The 17,887-nt window shown below is 46.4% G+C and overlaps 2 protein-coding genes across 3 annotated transcripts in view; one reads left to right on the forward strand and one right to left on the reverse strand.

Annotated features, from left to right (window-relative positions):
* Positions 1-5,119, reverse strand: part of ss18 (SS18 subunit of BAF chromatin remodeling complex) — a 90,558-nt gene extending 85,439 nt beyond the window's left edge. For both annotated transcript variants that reach the window (XM_078215622.1, XM_078215621.1), the window contains exon 1: positions 4,958-5,119. In XM_078215622.1, the coding sequence (XP_078071748.1) occupies positions 4,958-5,026 (69 nt within the window). In that variant the 5' untranslated portion in view covers positions 5,027-5,119. The remainder of the gene's footprint in view (positions 1-4,957) is intronic.
* Positions 5,120-6,688: 1,569 nt separating this feature from the next.
* The window catches only part of LOC144495542 (proteasome subunit alpha type-7), a 28,045-nt gene continuing 16,846 nt past the window's right edge, over positions 6,689-17,887 (forward strand). Inside the window, exons 1-2 of the mRNA XM_078215625.1 lie at positions 6,689-7,072; positions 11,795-11,921. Of these exons, the coding sequence (XP_078071751.1) occupies positions 6,971-7,072; positions 11,795-11,921 (229 nt within the window). The 5' untranslated portion in view covers positions 6,689-6,970. The remainder of the gene's footprint in view (positions 7,073-11,794; positions 11,922-17,887) is intronic.

Genomic DNA, 17,887 nt, shown 5'->3' on the forward strand with positions numbered 1-17,887 from the left:
AGAGGGTCGTGGGGGCCTGGAATGTGTTGCCGGGCAAGGTGGTGGAGGCGGACACACTGGGAACGTTTAAGACTTATCTAGACAGCTATATGAACGGAGTGGGAATGGAGGGATACAAAAGAGTGATCTAGTTTGGACCAGGGAGCGGCGCGGGCTAATTGTTCCTGGTTTCTCGTTTCAAGGCTTCATTCTACGATCATCTTGCTGGTGCCAGTACAGAGTGAGACTGCGGATAGTTGGGAACCTGTCTCGGGGGCAGGGGATTCATATGGTGTTCGTGGAAGTGGAAATGACTCGGGTTGGGAAGCATTTTCCGATCGGGGCCATTGTGATCTCCTGGACTCGTTTTGATCGCCTCAGGGGGTCGGAGAGGAATTTCCCAGATTTTTTTTTCCCCATATTGGCCCTGGGGTTTTTCACTCTGGGTTTTCGCCTCTCCCTGGAGATCACATGGTCTGGAATGGGGGGGTGGGGGTAAGTTAATAGGTTGTAATGAACAAAGCATCGTAGCTGTGAGGGACAGCTCGGTGGATAGGATATTGGTATGTAGATAGGCTGGAAAATTGGGCGGGGATCCTGGATTCAGGATTCAATCCTGGACCGGGGAGCGGCGCGGGCTTGGAGGGCCGAAGGGCCTGTTCCTGTGCTGTATTGTTCTTTGTTCTTTGACTACAATCCCACCCAGGCCCTACCCCCATATCCCTACATATTTACCCACTAATCCCCCTAACCTATGCATCCCAGGACACTAAAGGGCAATTTTAGCATGGCCAATCAACCTAACCCACACATCTTTGGACTGTGGGAGGAAACCGGAGCACCCGGAGGAAACCCACGCAGACACGAGGAGAATGTGCAAACTCCACACAGACAGTGACCCAAGCCGGGAATCGAACCCAGGTCCCTGGAGCTGTGAAGCAGCAGTGCTAACCACTGTGCTACCGTGCCGCCCATCTTGTTCCACTCTTAGAATTTCTCCCTCATCCGAACCCAAATTACTCCCCTCATAGTCCCTTCCAATCCTCTCTGCAAATCGCTCTCCACTTTGTCCCTTTGATGGGTCGAGATGTCTATTGGGGGAGCCGGAGAGAAACTTGAACTGTTTCCACAGGATTCACCTAACCTGCACATCTTTGGACTGGGGGAGGAAACCAGAGCACCCGGAGGAAACCCACGCAGACACGGGGAGAAAGTGCAAACTCCACACAGACAGTGACCCAAGCCGGAATTGAACCCGGGTTCCTAGCACTGAGGCAGCCCTGTGCCACCGTGGTGGCCGCTACACAATTGCAAGTCTACGTGTAAATTTTCTTCAGGAACATAGGACTTTGGAGCAGGAGTTGGCCCTTCAAGCCTGCTCTACCATTAAGATCAGGCCTGATCTGGTGATGATCTCAAATCCACTTTCCTGTCTGCCCCCCATCACATGCTGGTTAGGTGTATTGGCCGTGCTAAATTCTCCCTCAATAGACCTGAACAGGCACCGGAGTGTGGCGACTGGGGGATTTTCACAGTAACTTCATTGCAGTGTTAATGTAAGCCTACTTGTGGCAATAATAAATACATTTTAAACTTTAATCCTCGATCCCCTTGTTGATCAGAACATAGTCTAGCTTTTACTCATGGGATGTGGGCATCACCGGCAAGGCCACGTTTTATTGCCCATCCCCAATTGCCCTTGTAAGCATTTTTGACACAAATAAGTGACTTGTTCGGCTGTTCCAGAGGGCACTTCAGAGCTAATCACATTGCTGAGAGTCTGGACTTACACAAAGGTCAGACCCGATAGGTCAGCAGCAGATTTCTTTCCCTCGAGGACATGAAGATTTTTTTAAATATAACAATCCGGTCACCATTACTGAGAGTAACAAATACATTTAGGAGAAGGCCATTTGGCCCATCAAGCCAATTCTAGTCCTTTCGCTGTAACTTTACAGAATCTTTTCTAATGCTCTTTTGAAAGCCTCAATTAACTCTGGCCAGACCCCTTGGAATTTTAAACATCTCTATCAAATCTTCCCTCCTCCAGGAAAATAGTTCCAACTTCTCCAATCTATCTAAAGTTGTTAATCTACATAGAACTTAGAGCATAGAACAGTACAGCACAGAACAGGCCCTTCGGCCCACGATGTTGTGCCGAGCTTTATCTGAAACCAAGATCAAGCTATCCCACTCCCTATCATCCTGGTGTGCTCCATGTGCCTATCCAATAACCGCTTAAATGTTCCTAAAGTGTCTGACTCCACTATCACTGCAGGCAGTCCATTCCACACTCCAACCACTCTCTGCGTAAAGAACCTACCTCTGATATCCTTCCTGTATCTCCCACCACGAACCCTATAGTTATGCCCCCTTGTAATAGCTCCATCCACCGGAGGAAATAGTCTTTGAACGTTCACTCTATCTATCCCCTTCATCATTTTATAAACCTCTATTAAGTCTCCCCTCAGCCTCCTCCGCTCCAGAGAGAACAGCCCTAGCTCCCTCAACCTTTCCTCATAAGACCTACCCTCCAAACCAGGCAGCATCCTGGTAAATCTCCTCTGCACTCTTTCCAGCGCTTCCACATCCTTCTTATAGTGAGGTGACCAGAACTGCACACAATATTCCAAATGTGGTCTCACCAAGGTCCTGTACAGTTGCAGCATAACCCCACGGCTCTTAAACTCCAACCCCCTGTTAATAAAAGCTAACACACTATAGGCCTTCTTCACAGCTCTATCCACTTGAGTGGCAACCTTTAGAGATCTGCGGATATGGACCCCAAGATCTCTCTGTTCCTCCACAGTCTTCAGAACCCTACCTTTGACCCTGTAATCCACATTTAAATTTGTCCTACCAAAATGAATCACCTCACATTTATCAGGGTTAAACTCCATTTGCCATTTTTCAGCCCAGCTTTGCATCCTATCTATGTCTCTTTGCAGCCTACAACAGCCCTCCACCTCATCCACTACTCCACCAATCTTGGTGTCATCAGCAAATTTACTGACCCACCCTTCAGCCCCCTCCTCTAAGTCATTGATAAAAATCACAAAGAGCAGAGGACCAAGCACTGATCCCTGCGGCACACCGCTAGCAACCTGCCTCCAATCTGAAACTTTTCCATCTCTGGAACCGTTCTCCTGAATCCTTTCCACATCCTCGCTAATGCCTTCACATTCTCCCTAAAGTGCAGCGTCCAGAACTGGACACAATACTCCAGCTGGGGCCAAACCAAGGGGTTTTGTAAAGGTTCATTTTGACCACGGGTACTACTCTGTGACCCTATTAATAAAACCTAGGATACTGTCTGCTTTTATAACCGTGCTTGCAACCTATCTGGCCACCATCAATGGTCCATACACATATACACCCAGGTCCCTCTGTTAGAATTGTACCCCTCATTTTACATTATCTCTCCATGGTCTTCCTGCCAGCATGGATCATTTAACATTTTTCTGCATTAATCTTTCTAGAAGCAGGAGGAGGAGTATCTGCCACCTACACCCCCGTTCCACCAACCAACGTCCATATCCACTTGAAGGCAGCACAGTGGTTAGCACTGCTGCCTCACAGCGCTGGGACCCGGGTTCGATTCCCGGTTTGGGTCACTGCCTGTGTGGAGTCTGCACGTTCTCCCCGTGTCTGCGTGGGTTTCCTCCGGGTGCTCCAGTTTCCTCCCACAGACCAAAAGACGTGCTGGTTAGATGCATTGGCCGTGCTAAATTCTCCCTCAGTGTACCCAAACAGGCACCGGAGTGTGACTAGGGGATTTTCACAGTAACTTCATTGCAGTGTTAATGTTCGTGACACTGATAATTTTTTTTTTCAAAAACTTTAAAGTCTATCACTATCCTTTTGACAAAATACTCCCAACTTTTGTATGATTTCATTTTTAAAAAAAATTGGGCTCCACGTACCCAAGTCTAAGTCAGATTTACAGAATGATTTAATGAATTGAATGTCCCTTAGTTTGCTTGTGCTGTGTGTCCTCCAGAGACAGGCCTCTTGTTTTAATTCCCCAGTTAACAGAACTTTGTAACCCGTGACTTTCAAAATACCTTTGGGGGGGGGCGCGGGGGAACTGAGTTGAGGCAAGTTAACACTTTGGAAACTAAAGTGAGCACAAGTTAACAGCACGGATTCCGCTTCGGGCTTCAATTCTGTGTTGAAAAACTGATTAAATAACGTGAAACCCAGTGGCAGATTCCGTTGCTAGATATCACTTGGGAATTTCCCTAAACACTCAAGTAGCACTAAAAACAAAACACAAGAGGCGGAAACATGGGACATCTCATCTCAGGACTTCACAAATTCTAAAAAAAAAAGTGACGAAAAAAACCTTGCAATAAAAATCCCACAGAACTCGTTAACTTATCCAAGATATTGAATTAAGATATAAACATCATCTCAAGACATATTTTTTAAAATCCACATGTTTAAAAAAAGAGTATTTTTTTCTGGGGGGGGGGGGAAACATTTCAAATCAACCCAAGGCATTGCAAAAAGCTAAAACTAGGGGATTCATTTAAAAGTTCAGAGAGAATTACCCTTTTACACGTTGCATTAGGGGTGGAAGAGATTGGAGTTTGAGAGAGGCTGTAAAAGCTAGAAGCATTGAGAGAGAGGGAGAGAGAAAAACGTTCTCCATACAGCTCAAAGATCTTCATCATGGCCGCTGTAGCAAAAAAAGAATGCCCCTCTCTCCCTCTTTTTAAAAAATATCTGCAAATGGTTTGAGTGTAAAAGGAACCAGAGGCTTCTCGGATTAAAAAATATATATACTCGGGAATAGAAAAGAAGTGATTTGTGCTAAAGCTGGATAGTAATCTAGGAAAGCCAGAGTGGAGACACACACACAAAAGACTCAATGCTCTCTCTGTGTGAGAGTGAAGGGAGCAGTGTGGAGTTCCCGCTACAATGTAACAATCTGAGCGGATACACTGTCGCAACGTTCCAAAACTCGCTACATTACCTTCTGAATGGCGGCAGGTGTAATTTCACCTTTCCCGCGCTGCCGGGGTGTAGCAAATGCAACCGACATGGTGCTCTCTTTCTCTCTGTGTATGTGGGGGGAATATGTCCCCCCTCCTCTTATTTATCCCCCTCCCCTCTTCTTCCTCCTCCACGCACACACACACACAAAATGTAGCAGCAGATACTGTCTCAACTCCTCCTCCTTTTGGACACAAGGCAATGCTTTTTTTTTAAAAAAAGGAGAGGAAAATAAAAAAAAGAAATGATGGTGGTGGGTGGGAGGTTATTCCCCCTCCTCTTATTGATTCCCCTCTTCCTCTACACACACACACACAGAAAATGTAGCAGCAGATACTGTTGTCAACTCCTCCTCCTTTTGGACACAAGGCAATGCTTCTTTTTTTTTGAATAAAAGAGATGGTGGAAGGGGAATTGAAAGAAACTGGATTTCCTGCCAAACTCTGCAGGAGCGACTGTGGGGGGGGGGAGGGGGGGGGAAGGGAAATAGCAGGGTTGCCAACAACCCAAAATCAAACAGAAAGGGGAGGGTGGAAAATTGTAAAACAAGGCTGCAGCAAAGAGTTGTCAGCCGCCTTATTAAAATACAAAGGGGGATTGGAGTGCATGCAGTGATGTGATTCACTGCATTCTCACTGACTACAGGACAGTGCTGGATGTGGCTGCAATTTCTGGTTAATCACTGGGCTGAGAATCTCCCCATCAATGAATGAAGAGTTCCTCTTCCAACTCTTAAAGCCACTTCACCCAGAGCTGGGCTGAGGTGGTGCAACTACAAACAGTTGCTGCACGGTGTACAGCAGCGAGGAAGAGTCAGGCCAGGGTGCAGTATGACTATGCACGGTGGATGTGCTGCTGTTTGTTTTATTAATCAATGAATTAGAGCATTCCAGAGCCACTCTCTAACTCAGCTCCCCCTGGGGCAGCCACACAATGGCTCATTCCCCCTCTCCCAACAGAATTTGGACCAGCTCACTGCAAGGCAGCAGGGGGAGGAGGTCTGCAGAAATAGACTCCATAATGCAATGAACTGGGCAGTTTTTGATGCTGGAACGGGAAATCAATACATAATTTTGAGTATTAATACAGGTGTATGATGAGTGGCGGTGGGAGGTGTCAGCTTGCCCTGTGTTTCTGAACACAGTGTTTAGCAATCCCCCCTCTGTCTGGGTTAGCCAGCCTGGGAACCTCCCCTCTCCCCCAGGCCAGAGCAACCCAATATTATGGGTGGTTTCCAAACAGGAATGGATTAAATAAAAACACACACATGTGCAGGATTGAACATCAGCAAGGGGGAATGTGACATATACACAGTTCTCATCAATGAATCTATTTGAAAGTGGTCTATTTGTTGTTGTTGTTGATATTAAACAAACAGCTCGGATCCCGCTCCCTGTGGCGGAAACCACTGGCTCCAAAGGGGAAAAGAAATCTGCTGCATTGGCGCATGCGCGGTGTGCTTGTGCCCCGGCGCCGAATTTACGCATGAGCAGTCACTCGGTGGTTGGGCTACTGCACGTGCGCAGCAGCGGTCACTCTGGTGTGCGCGTGCGCAGTGGGGGCGGGGGAAACGTGTTGCGATTGGCGCGTGCGCAGCGGAGGTGCGGTTTGAGTCGGGGAAAGTGGCCGGATTAGCGCGTGCGCATTGGGGGAAATGGTCGGATTAGCGCGTGCGCAGTGGGGGAAGTGGCCGGATTAGCGCGTGCGCAGTGGGGGAAGAAAGTGGCCGGATTAGCGCGTGTACAGTGGGGGGAAGTGGCCGGATTAGCGCGTGCGCAGTGGGGGAAGTGGCCGGATTAGCGCCTGCGCAGTGGGGGGGTGGTGGCCGGATTAGCGCGTGCGCAGTAGGGGAAGTGGCCGGATTAGCGCGTGCGCAGTGGGGGAAATGGTTGGATTAGCGCGCGCGCAGTGGGGAAGTGGCCGGATTAGCGCGTGCGCAGTGGGGTTGGTGCTCGGTCACTGTGAGTAGTGGCGCTGGTTCTGGGCCTGAACCATGGCGGCCAGGTATGACCGAGCCATCACTGTGTTCTCACCGGATGGACACCTGTTCCAAGTGGAGTACGCGCAGGAAGCGGTGAAGAAAGGCTCCACGGCGGTGAGTAGCGGCGGAGCAGGTCAGGAGCAGGCCCCAGGCCCCCGGCCCCCCATGGAGCCTCTTCCAGCCGCCAGGATAATCCCGGGCGGCCCCTGAGACCGGACTGTCCCAGCCTTAAACATAGACACTGCCGCAGGGCTCTGTGTGAGGAGCACAACTGTTCACATCATATATTAATGAACTGAATGTAATCTCTCCAAATTTACAGATGATACAAAGTTGGGTGGGAGGGTGAGCTGATTTATTGTCACATGTACTGGGACACAGTGAAAAGTATTGTTTCTTGCGCGCTATACAGACAAAGCATACCGTTCATAGAGAAGGAAAGGAGAGAGTGCAGAATGTAGTGTTACAGTCATAGCTAGGGTGTAGAGAAAGATCAACTGAATACAAGGTAGGTCCATTCAAAAGTCTGACAGCAGCAGGGAAGAAGCTGTTCTTGAGTCGGTTGGTACGTGACCTCAGACTTGAATGTCCGGGGTGCGTGAGGTCCTTAATTATGCTGGCTGCTTTTCCCCGAGGCGGCGGGAAGTGTAGACAGTCAATGGATGGGAGGCTGGTTTGAGTGATGGACTGGGCTACATTCACAACCTTTTGTAGTTTCTTGTGGTCTTGGACAGAACAGGAGCCCCATACCAAGCTGTGATACAACCAGAAAGAATGCTTTCTATGGTGCATCTGTAAAAGTTGGCATAAATCTGTAGCTGACATGCCAAATTTCCTTAGTCTTCTGAGAAAGTCGAGGCATTGGTGGGCTTTCTTAACTATAGTGTCAACATGGGGGGACCAGGACAGGTTGGTGATCTGGACACCTAGAGTCATAGAGGTTTACAGCATGGAAACAGGCCCTTCGGCCCAACTTGTCCATGCCGCACTTTTTGTTTAAACCACTAAACTAATCCCAATTGCCCGCATTTGGCCCATATCCCTCTATACCCATCATACCCATGTAACTATCTAAATGCTTTTTAAAACATAAAATTGTACCTGCCTCTACTACTACCTCTGGCAGCTTGTTCCAGACACTCTCCACCCTCTGAAAACATTGCCCTTCTGGACACTTTTGTATCTCTCCCCTCTCACCTTAAACCTATGCCCTCTAGTTTTAGACTCCCCTACCTTTGGGAAAAGATATTGACTATCTACCATGTCTATGCCCCTCATTATTTTATAGACCTCTATAAGGTCACCCCTCAGCCTCCTACACTCCAGAGGAAAAAGTCCCAGTCTATTCAGCCTCTCCTTATAACTCAATCCATCAAGTCCGGGTAGCATCCTAGTAAATCTTTTTTGCATTCTTTCTAGTTTAATAATATCCTTTCTATAATCGGGTGACCAGAATTGCACACACTATTCCAAGTGTGGCCTTACCAATGTCTTGTACAACTTCAACAAGACGCCCCAACTCCTGTATTCAATGTTCTGACCGATGGAACCAAGCATGCTGAATGCCTTCTTCACCACTCTGTCCACCTGTGACTCCACTTTCAAGGAGCTATGAACATGTACCCCTGGACCTCTTTGTTCTGTAACTCTCCCCAACGTCCTACCATTAACTGAGTAAGTCCTGCCCTGGTTCAACCTACCAAAATGCATCACCTCGCATTTGTCTAAATTAAACTCCATCTGCCATTCTTCAGCCCACTGGCCCAATTGATCAAGATCCTGTTGCAATTGGAGATAACTTCACTGTCCACTATGCCACCAATCTTGGTGTCATCTGCAAATTTACTAACCATGCCCCCTATATTCACATCCAAATCATTCATATAAATGACAAATAACAGTGGACCCAGCACTGATCCCTGTGGCACACCGCTGGTCTCAGGCCTCCAGTTTGAAAAACAATTCTCTACAACCACCCTCTGGCTTCTGTCAAGAAGTCAATTTTGTATCCATTTAGATACCTCACCCTGGATCCCGTGAGATTTAACTTTATGCAACAACCTACCATGCGGTACCTTGTCAAAGGCCTTGCTAAAGTCCATGTAGACAACATCAACTGCACTGCCCTCATCTACCTTCTTGGTTACCCCTTCAAAAAACTCAATTAAATTTGAGAGACATGATTTTCCACTCTCAAAGCCATGCCGACTGTCCCTAATCAGTCCTTGCATCTCTAAATGCCTGTAGAGGCAAAATACCTTCCAACAATTTACCCACCACAGATGTGAGGCTAACTGGCCTGTAGTTCCCAGGCTTTTCCCTGCAGCCCTTTTTAAACAAAGGCCCAACATTTGCCACTCTCCAATCTTCAGGCACCTCACCCGTGACTATCGATGATTCAAATAAAAATTTGAAGCTCTCGACCCTTTCTACTTCATCCTCATTGAGGTAGACAAGGGCATGTTCTCTACACTTCCTGAAGTCGATGACAATCTCCTTTGTTTTGTTGACATTGAGAGAGAGATTATTGTCGTCACACCAGTTCACCAGATTCTCTATCTCATTCCTGTATTCTGTCTCTTTCTTTACCTGTAATGCCAAACACCTTTATCTTATGCAGCAGCCTTTTGTGCGGCACCTTGTCAAATGCCTTCTAAAAATCCAGATACACCACATCCACCGGTTCCCCGTTGTCCACCGTACTCGTCCTCAAAGAATTCCGATATATTAGTCAAACATTACTTGCCTTTCATGAACCCATGCTGCATCTTCCCAATGGGACAATTTCTATCCAGATGTCTCACTATTTCTTCCTTGTTGATGGATTCAAGCACTTTCCCCACTACAGAAGTTAAGCTAACCGGCCTATAGTTACCCGCCTTTTGTCTACCTCCTTTTTTAAATAGTGGCATCGCATTTGCTGTTTTGCAATCTTCCGAAACTGTCCCAGAGTCCAGCGAATCTTGGTTAATTACCATGAGTACATTTGCTATTTCCCCCATCTCTTTTAGTACCCGAGGATGCATTCCATCAGGCCAGGAGACTTGTCTACCTTTAGCCCCATTAGCTTACCTATCACTACTCTTGCACCACCTTCCGTCAGGAAAAAATAGAAAAATCACGTACCAATCGACTCAAAGACAGCTTCTTCTTGCTGCAGTCAGACTTTTGAATGAAGCCACCATATATTAAGTTGATCTTTCTCTCCACCCTAGCTATGACTGTAACGCTACATTCTGCGCCCTCTCCTTCTCACCGATGTACTCTAAGAACAGTATACTTTGTATAGCGTGCAAGAAACAATACTTTTCACTGTATACGAATACATGTGACAAATCGAATGAAAATATCAACAATGCAGCATCCATTTCTCTGTCCCAGCCTCACATAACAATGCAGCATCAACAACCCATGGGGGAAGAGAGTCCCAAACACTGAATTAGTCCAGGCTTTGTCTAATTAATAGCCTTTTGGGTCTGAAGATCCCCCCCATCAGCCGCAAGGACCACATGGTGTATTTTGTGCATAATAACCGTTGTCCTTATGAAGTCTCCCATCCATTGACTCTGTCTACACTTCCCGCTGCCTTGGAAAAGCAGCCAGCATGATTAAGGACCCCACGCATCCCTGGACATTCTCTCTTCCGTCGGGAAAAAGATACAAAAGTCTGAGGTCACGTACCAAGAACAGCTTCTTCCCTGCTGCCATCAGACTTTTGAATGAACCTACCTCGCATTAAGTTGATCTTTCTCTACACCCTAGCTATGACTGTAACACTACATTCTGCACCCTTTCCTTCTCTATGAACGGTATGCTTTGTATAGCGTGCAAGAAACAATACTTTTCACTGTATCCCAATACATGTGACAATAATAAATCAATTCAAAAAAATCAGTGCGTCCTCTGACTGAGCCTTTCCGAGGAGCCAAAGGATGTTGGCTGGGTGGTGTTCTTTGTGTCTAATCAGTATAGAGTTACTCGAGTGTTGATCCAGGAACATGAGTATGAATCGCACCAACAACAGCTGTGGGAAAGTTTGGGTTCAATTATTTTTTAAAATCTTGAATTATAAAGCTGACATCAGTAATTGTGAAGCTACCAGATTGTTCGAAAAACCCCATCTGGGTTCTTTAGGGAAGGAAATCTGCCGTACCTACCTGACCTGGCCTACATGTGACTCCCGACCCACAGCAATTGCCCTCTGAAATGGCCCAGGAAGCAACTCAGTTATATGTCACGGGCAAATGAGAATGAGTAAATAAAGTTGACCCATGACCTCGGTTAGTCCTACCACAGGAGGAGGCTTTTCTTCCCTTCATGCCTATGCTGGCTCTTGGGTGAAACAACCAAACTCCCACTCTCCATCCCCTCCCCACTTTTTCTACAGCCCTGCAATTAATCCCACTTTCCCTTCTGCCTCTCCCTAATAGCCTTGTAAATATTTTCTCTTTAGTTACTGACTTTATGTTGTATCTTTATGTACTTAAAAGTTTATTTATTAGTCACAAGTAAGGCTTATATTAACACTGCAATGAAGTTACTGTGAAATTCCCCTAGTCGCCACAGTCTGGCGCCTGTTCGGGTCAATGCACCCTAACCAGCACGTCTTTCAGACTGTGGGAGGAAACCGGAGGAAACCCACGCAGACACGGGAAGAACGTGCAAACTCCACACAGACAGTGACCCAAGCCGGGAATCAAACCCGGGTCCGCGGAGCTGTGAGGCCGCAGTGTAAACACTGTGCCACCCAAACAAAATATGGACCGCTTCACGAATTTGCGCGTCACTGTGTTTATTGTTTGCTTGTACTTCATACTATAAATGATTTTTTTGAAGGTTGGGATTCGAGGTAAAGACATAGTAGTTCTCGGTGTGGAGAAAAAGTCTGTCGCAAAACTTCAGGAGGAAAGAACAGTGAGAAAAATCTGTGCACTTGATGATCATGTCTGCATGGCATTTGCAGGTATGGAAGGAGATTTCATTCCACTGCTTTGCAGTCCAAATTAACCGCCTGTGATTTCTTCCCATTATTTGCATATCTGGCTAAAAATTAGAAACTGCTAATAAATACAATTTAGCTGTTTTTGGATGTGATTTTGTGAAAGCCTTAAACTTGACTTGACCCGATGATAACAACTGTAATTGGTGTCTCCAGATGTTTCATATCTTCTATCCACCGGCAAAATAACTTGCAGCTGAATCCCTGCTCAGGGCGTTGAAAGCTGTGGGAAGTTTCAGCAGTACTGATTACAAGTCAACCATGTTCCAGAGGTGTCCTGAAGACAGACGTAGAAAGCCAAAAGCCTCAGTTCAGCTCTCACTCATATAGGCCTTGTGCAGATTCTTCAGAGCAGGTTGTTCATCCGCTGTTTTAAGAGGGAGAGGTGGGAGTTGCATCCACAGTGGATGGCAAGTTGAAATCCTAGCCTATTGATGATCATTCGGAGGAGGTAGCAAAACACTGGGGTGGTGCTTAGTAGAATGAAAACAGACCAATGTGTTAGCTTTATGAACAGTGACAAAAACAGACAATGGCAACTGTACAATAAAAGCAAATTACCGGCAAATCATTGGTCAGAACATTGAATACAGGAGTTGAGACGTCTTGTTGAAGTTGTACAAGACATTGGTAAGGCCACACTTGGAATACTGTGTACAATTCTGGTCACCCGATTATAGAAAGGATATTATTAAACTAGAAAGAGTGCAGAAGAGATTTACTAGGATGCTGCCGGGACTTGATGGATTGAGTTATAAGGAGAGGCTTGATAGAACATAGAACAGTACAGCACAGACAGGCCCTTCGGCCCACGATGTTGTGCCGAGCCTGATCAGAAACCAAGATCAAGCTATCCCACTCCCTATCATCCTGGTGCACTCCATGTGCCTATCCAATAACCGCTTAAATGTTCCTAAAGTGTCTGACTCCACTATCACTGCAGGCAGTCCATTCCACACCCCAACCACTCTCTGCGTAAAGAACCTACCTCTGATATCCGTCCTGTATCTCCCACCATGAACCCTATAGTTATGCCCCCTTGTAATAGCTCCATCCACCCGAGGAAATAGTCTTTGAACGTTCACTCTATCTATCCCCTTCATCATTTTATAAACCTCTATTAAGTCTCCCCTCAGCCTCCTCCGCTCCAGAGAGAACAGCCCTAGCTTCCTCAACCTTTCCTCATAAGACCTACCCTCCAAACCAGGCAGCATCCTGGTAAATCTCCTCTGCACTCTTTCCAGCGCTTCCACATCCTTCTTATAGTGAGGTGACCAGAACAGCGCACAATATTCCAAATGTGGTCTCACCAAGGTCCTGTACAGTTGCAGGTAGAAGGTTGAGGGGAGATCTTATAGAGACATATAAGATAATGAAGGGGCTAGACAGGGTAGAAGCAGCGAGGTTATTTCCACTTACAATGGAAACAAGAACTAAGGGGCATAGCCTCAAAATACGGTGGAGTTAATTTAGAACAGAGTTGAGGAGGAACTTCTTCTCCCAGAGGGTAGTGAATCTTTGGAATTCTCTGCCCAATGAAGCAGTAGAGGCTACCTCATTAAATGTGTTTAAATCACAGATAGATAGATTTTTAACCATTAAGGGAATTAAGGGTTATGGGGAGCGGGCGGGTAAGTGGAACTGAACCCACTATCAGATCAGCCGTGATCTTGTTGAATGGCGGAGCAGGCTTGAGGGGCGAGATGGCCTACTCCTGCTCCTAGTTCTTATGTTCTTATTAAATCTCTATGACTCCGTCACAAGGGTCTTGATTAAACTATATCCAGATAAGAATCAGGGGCTATTTAATTGAACCGTGTACAGCTGCAGGTCATGTTTGTCCATTAGAACAAGGAACAATGGAAAGGGAAGTTGATATCCTATTGGTCAGAGATATAGCTATCATTTCTCAATGATATAACATGTACAAGTTGTAATTAGAGACTATACCCTTATGTATGCATGATGTAACCTTAATCAATAACTGTGAGTAGATAGAGATAACTCCTATACTTTTATTGGTTTCTGCTAATTACTTGTAATAGAATTTGAAACTATAATTGTTTGTGTATTTCTGAATTTTACACTCTGACTGGTCTGAATGACTTAGTTGGGGTCCTGTAGCAGTTGCAGTTTGTCAATAAATCATTTAAAAGCGCTCTACGACTTTGTCTGGCTACTTGAGGGGAATGATAGTTTTAAATACAACAAGAAAACCATCATGACAGCCTGCAACCTAACCCCTCGAGTCTGTTTCGCCACCCCACTCCCCATATCTCATAATTCCCTGAGAGAAGAGACGTGTCTACCTCAGCCCTGAGAGTCCTCTGGCTGAATATTGACAATTCCAAAGGTTCACAACAGTGAAAAATCCACGGTTCAAGTCAAGTTTACCGTGTACGTTTGGAGGTCGGTTTTCGGCTGTTGAAGGCTCCATTATTACCTGAGGAAAAGAGGCAGACAGTAGTTGAAACCGGGCGGGACCCAGAGCCACTCTCATATAATTTTCAGGCAATCTTGGAGATGAAGAGCCCGCTTGCTTGAAACAGGCAGGAGGCAGCTGGGGTTTGTCCCACACAAGCTAAAGGACCCCTGTTGCAATGTTTTTCCTTTTCTAAAACTGTCTTCATGCGATGTGGGCATCGCTGGCTAGGCCAGCATTTGTTGTTCATGCCCAGTTGCCCTTGAGAATCATAGAACCTCTACAGTGCAGAAGGTAGTGATGAGCTGCCTTCATCCACTGCAGTCCATGCGGTGTAGGTGCATCCACAGTGCTGTTAGGGAGGGAGTTCCAGGATTTTAACCCGGAGACCGTGAAAAGTTTAAAGTTGTTTATTAGTCACAAATAAGACTTGCATTAACACTGCAATGAAGTTACTGTGAAATTCCCCTAGTCGCCACACTCCAGCGCCTGCTCGGGTCAATGCACCTAACCAGCACGTCTTTCAGACTGTGGGAGGAAGCACACGCAGACACGGGGAGGATGTGCAAACTCCACACAGACAGTGACCTGAGCCGGGATTCGAACCCAGGTCTCTGACGCTGTGAGGCAGCAGCGCTAACCACTGTGCCACCGTGCCGCCCATGAAGGAACGGCCGATATATTTCCAACTCAGGATGGCGAATGGTTTGGAGGGGAACCTCCAGCTGGTGTATCTGCTGCTCTTGTCCTTCACTGTGGTAGAGTTTGCTGGTTTGGAAGGTGCTGTCGAGGGAGGCTTGGTGAGTACAAATGGGTAGATTCTGCTCCAAGTGCATTCTTCCTGTTTAAAGATGAGGGTTCAGTTTCCTAACCTGTGATCCTTCCAAGCGATAAGTGACTGAGGAAACAACATGAGAAATAGGAGAAAAACATAAAGTCCCTGAAGCCTGCTCCACCATTCAATGTGGTCAGGACTAATGTGCACTCCACTTTCCCACTCTACCCGGCTTGTAAATGGAAGTTGCTGTTTGATTAGTAACGCAAAGATCAGAAAGCTCCATCAGTTTGGGAACAACAACGAACAGCAAAACACAGGAACAGGCCCTTCGGCCCACCAAGTCGGTGGTGTGGTAGACAGTGAGGAAGGGTGTCGTAGTTTGCAGGAAGACTTAGACAGGTTGCAAAGTTGGGCCGAGAGGTGGCGGATGGAGTTTAATGCGGAGAAGTGTGAGGTAATTCACTTTGGTAGGAATAACAGATGTGTTGAGTATAGGGCTAACGGGAGGACTTTGAATAGTGTGGAGGAGCAGAGGGATCTAGGTGTATGTGTGCATAGATCCCTGAAAGTTGGGAATCAAGTAGATAAGGTTGTTAAGAAGGCATATGGTGTCTTGGCGTTTATTGGTAGGGGGATTGAATTTAGGAGTCGTAGCGTTATGTTGCAACTGTACACAACTCTGGTGCGGCCGCACTTGGAGTACTGTGTGCAGTTCTGGTCCCCACATTACAGGAAGGATGTGGAGGCTTTGGAGAGGGTGCAGAGGAGGTTTACCAGGATGTTGCCTGGTATGGAGGGGAGATCCTATGAGGAGAGGCTGAGGGATTTGGGATTGTTTTCGCTGGAAAGGCGGCGGCTAAGAGGGGATCTTATTGAAACATATAAGATGATTAGAGGTTTAGATAGGGTGGATAGTGATAGCCTTTTTCCTCTGATGGAGAAATCCAGCACGAGGGGGCATGGCTTTAAATTGAGGGGGGGTAGTTATAGAACCGATGTCAGGGGTAGGTTCTTTACCCAGAGGGTGGTGAGGGATTGGAATGCCCTGCCAGCATCAGTAGTAAATGCGCCTAGTTTGGGGGCGTTTAAGAGATCCGTAGATAGGTTCATGGACGAAAAGAAATTGGTTTAGGTTGGAGGGTCACAGTTTTTTTTTAACTGGTCGGTGCAACATCGTGGGCCGAAGGGCCTGTTCTGCGCTGTAATGTTCTCTATGTAAGTCTGTACTGACACAGATGTCTCTCTAATCTAATATTTTCTTGCCTCTATGTGGTCCATGTCTCTCTATTCCCTGCCTATTCATGTATCTGTCCAGATGCCTCTTGATCATTGTTATAGAATCTGCTTCCACCTCCTCCTCCGGCAGCGCATTCCAGGCATTCACCACCCTGTGTGTGAAAAACCTGCCCCTTACATCTCTTTTAAACTTTCCCCCTCTCACTTTCAACCTGTGCTCCTAAGTAATTGATTCTTCGACCCGCGGATAAAGACTCTGACTATCCTCTCTATTCAAGCTTGTCATAATCTTGTAAACCTCTATCAGGTCCCCCCCTCATCCTCCGACAGTCCAATGAAAACAATCCAAGTTTGTTCAACCTTCCTTCACAATCCATATCCTCCAAACCAGGCAACATCCTGGAAAATCTCTTCACCCTTTCCAATGCATCAACATCCTTCCAGTAGTGTGGCGACCGGAATTGTACACAATACTCCAAATGCAGCCTAACCAAAGTCTTATACAACTGCAACATGATTTTCCAATTCCTATACTCAACGCCTCTACCGATGAAGGCCAGTATGCCATGTGCCTTCTTGATGACATTGTCCACTGAAGGTGTCGACTTCAGGAAGCATAGTGGAGAACATGCCCCTGTCAACATCAATAGGGACGAAGTAGAAATGGTCGAAAGCTTCAAGATTTTAGGTGTCCAGATCACCAACAATCTATCCTGGTTCCCCCATGCCGACACTACGGTTAAGAAAGTCCACCAATCTCTCTACTTTCTCAGAAGACTAAGGAAATTTGGCATGTCAGCTACAACACTCACCAACTTTTACAGATGTACCATAGAAAGCATTCTTTCTGGTTGTATCACAGCTTGGTATGGCTCCTGCTCTGTCCAAGACCGCAAGAAACTACAAAAGGTTGTGAATGTAGCCCAATCCATCACGCAAACAAGCCTCCCATCCATTGACTCTGTCTACACTTCCCGCTGCCTCGGCAAAGCAGCCAGCATAATTAAGGACCCCTCATGCCCCGGACATTCTCTCTTCCACCACCTTCCGTTGGGAAAAGATGCAAAAGTCTGAGGTCACGTACCAACTGACTCAAATAAAGTTTATTTGTTAGTCACAAGTAGGCTTACAGTTTCTTCCCTGCTGCCATCAGACTTTTGAATGGACCTACTTTGCATTAAGTTGATCTTTCTCTACACCCTAGCTATGACTTTAACACATTCTGCACTCTCTCGTTTCCTTCTCTGAATGGTATGCTTTGCATAGCGCGCAAGAAACAATACTTTTCATATGTACTAATACATGTGACAATAATAAATCAAATCAAATCAAAACCTTAGTTGCCACCTTCAGGGAACTGTGGATCTGCATGCCTAGATCTCGTTGTATGCTAATATTTCTAAGGACTCTGCCATTTACTGTAGTAGACTTTCCAAATCGCATCATCTCACATTTGTCCGGGTTAAATTCCATCTGCCATCTTTTGGCCCAGGT

The sequence above is a fragment of the Mustelus asterias genome, chromosome 7, assembly GCF_964213995.1.
Source record: "Mustelus asterias chromosome 7, sMusAst1.hap1.1, whole genome shotgun sequence".
Taxonomy (NCBI): domain Eukaryota; kingdom Metazoa; phylum Chordata; class Chondrichthyes; order Carcharhiniformes; family Triakidae; genus Mustelus; species Mustelus asterias.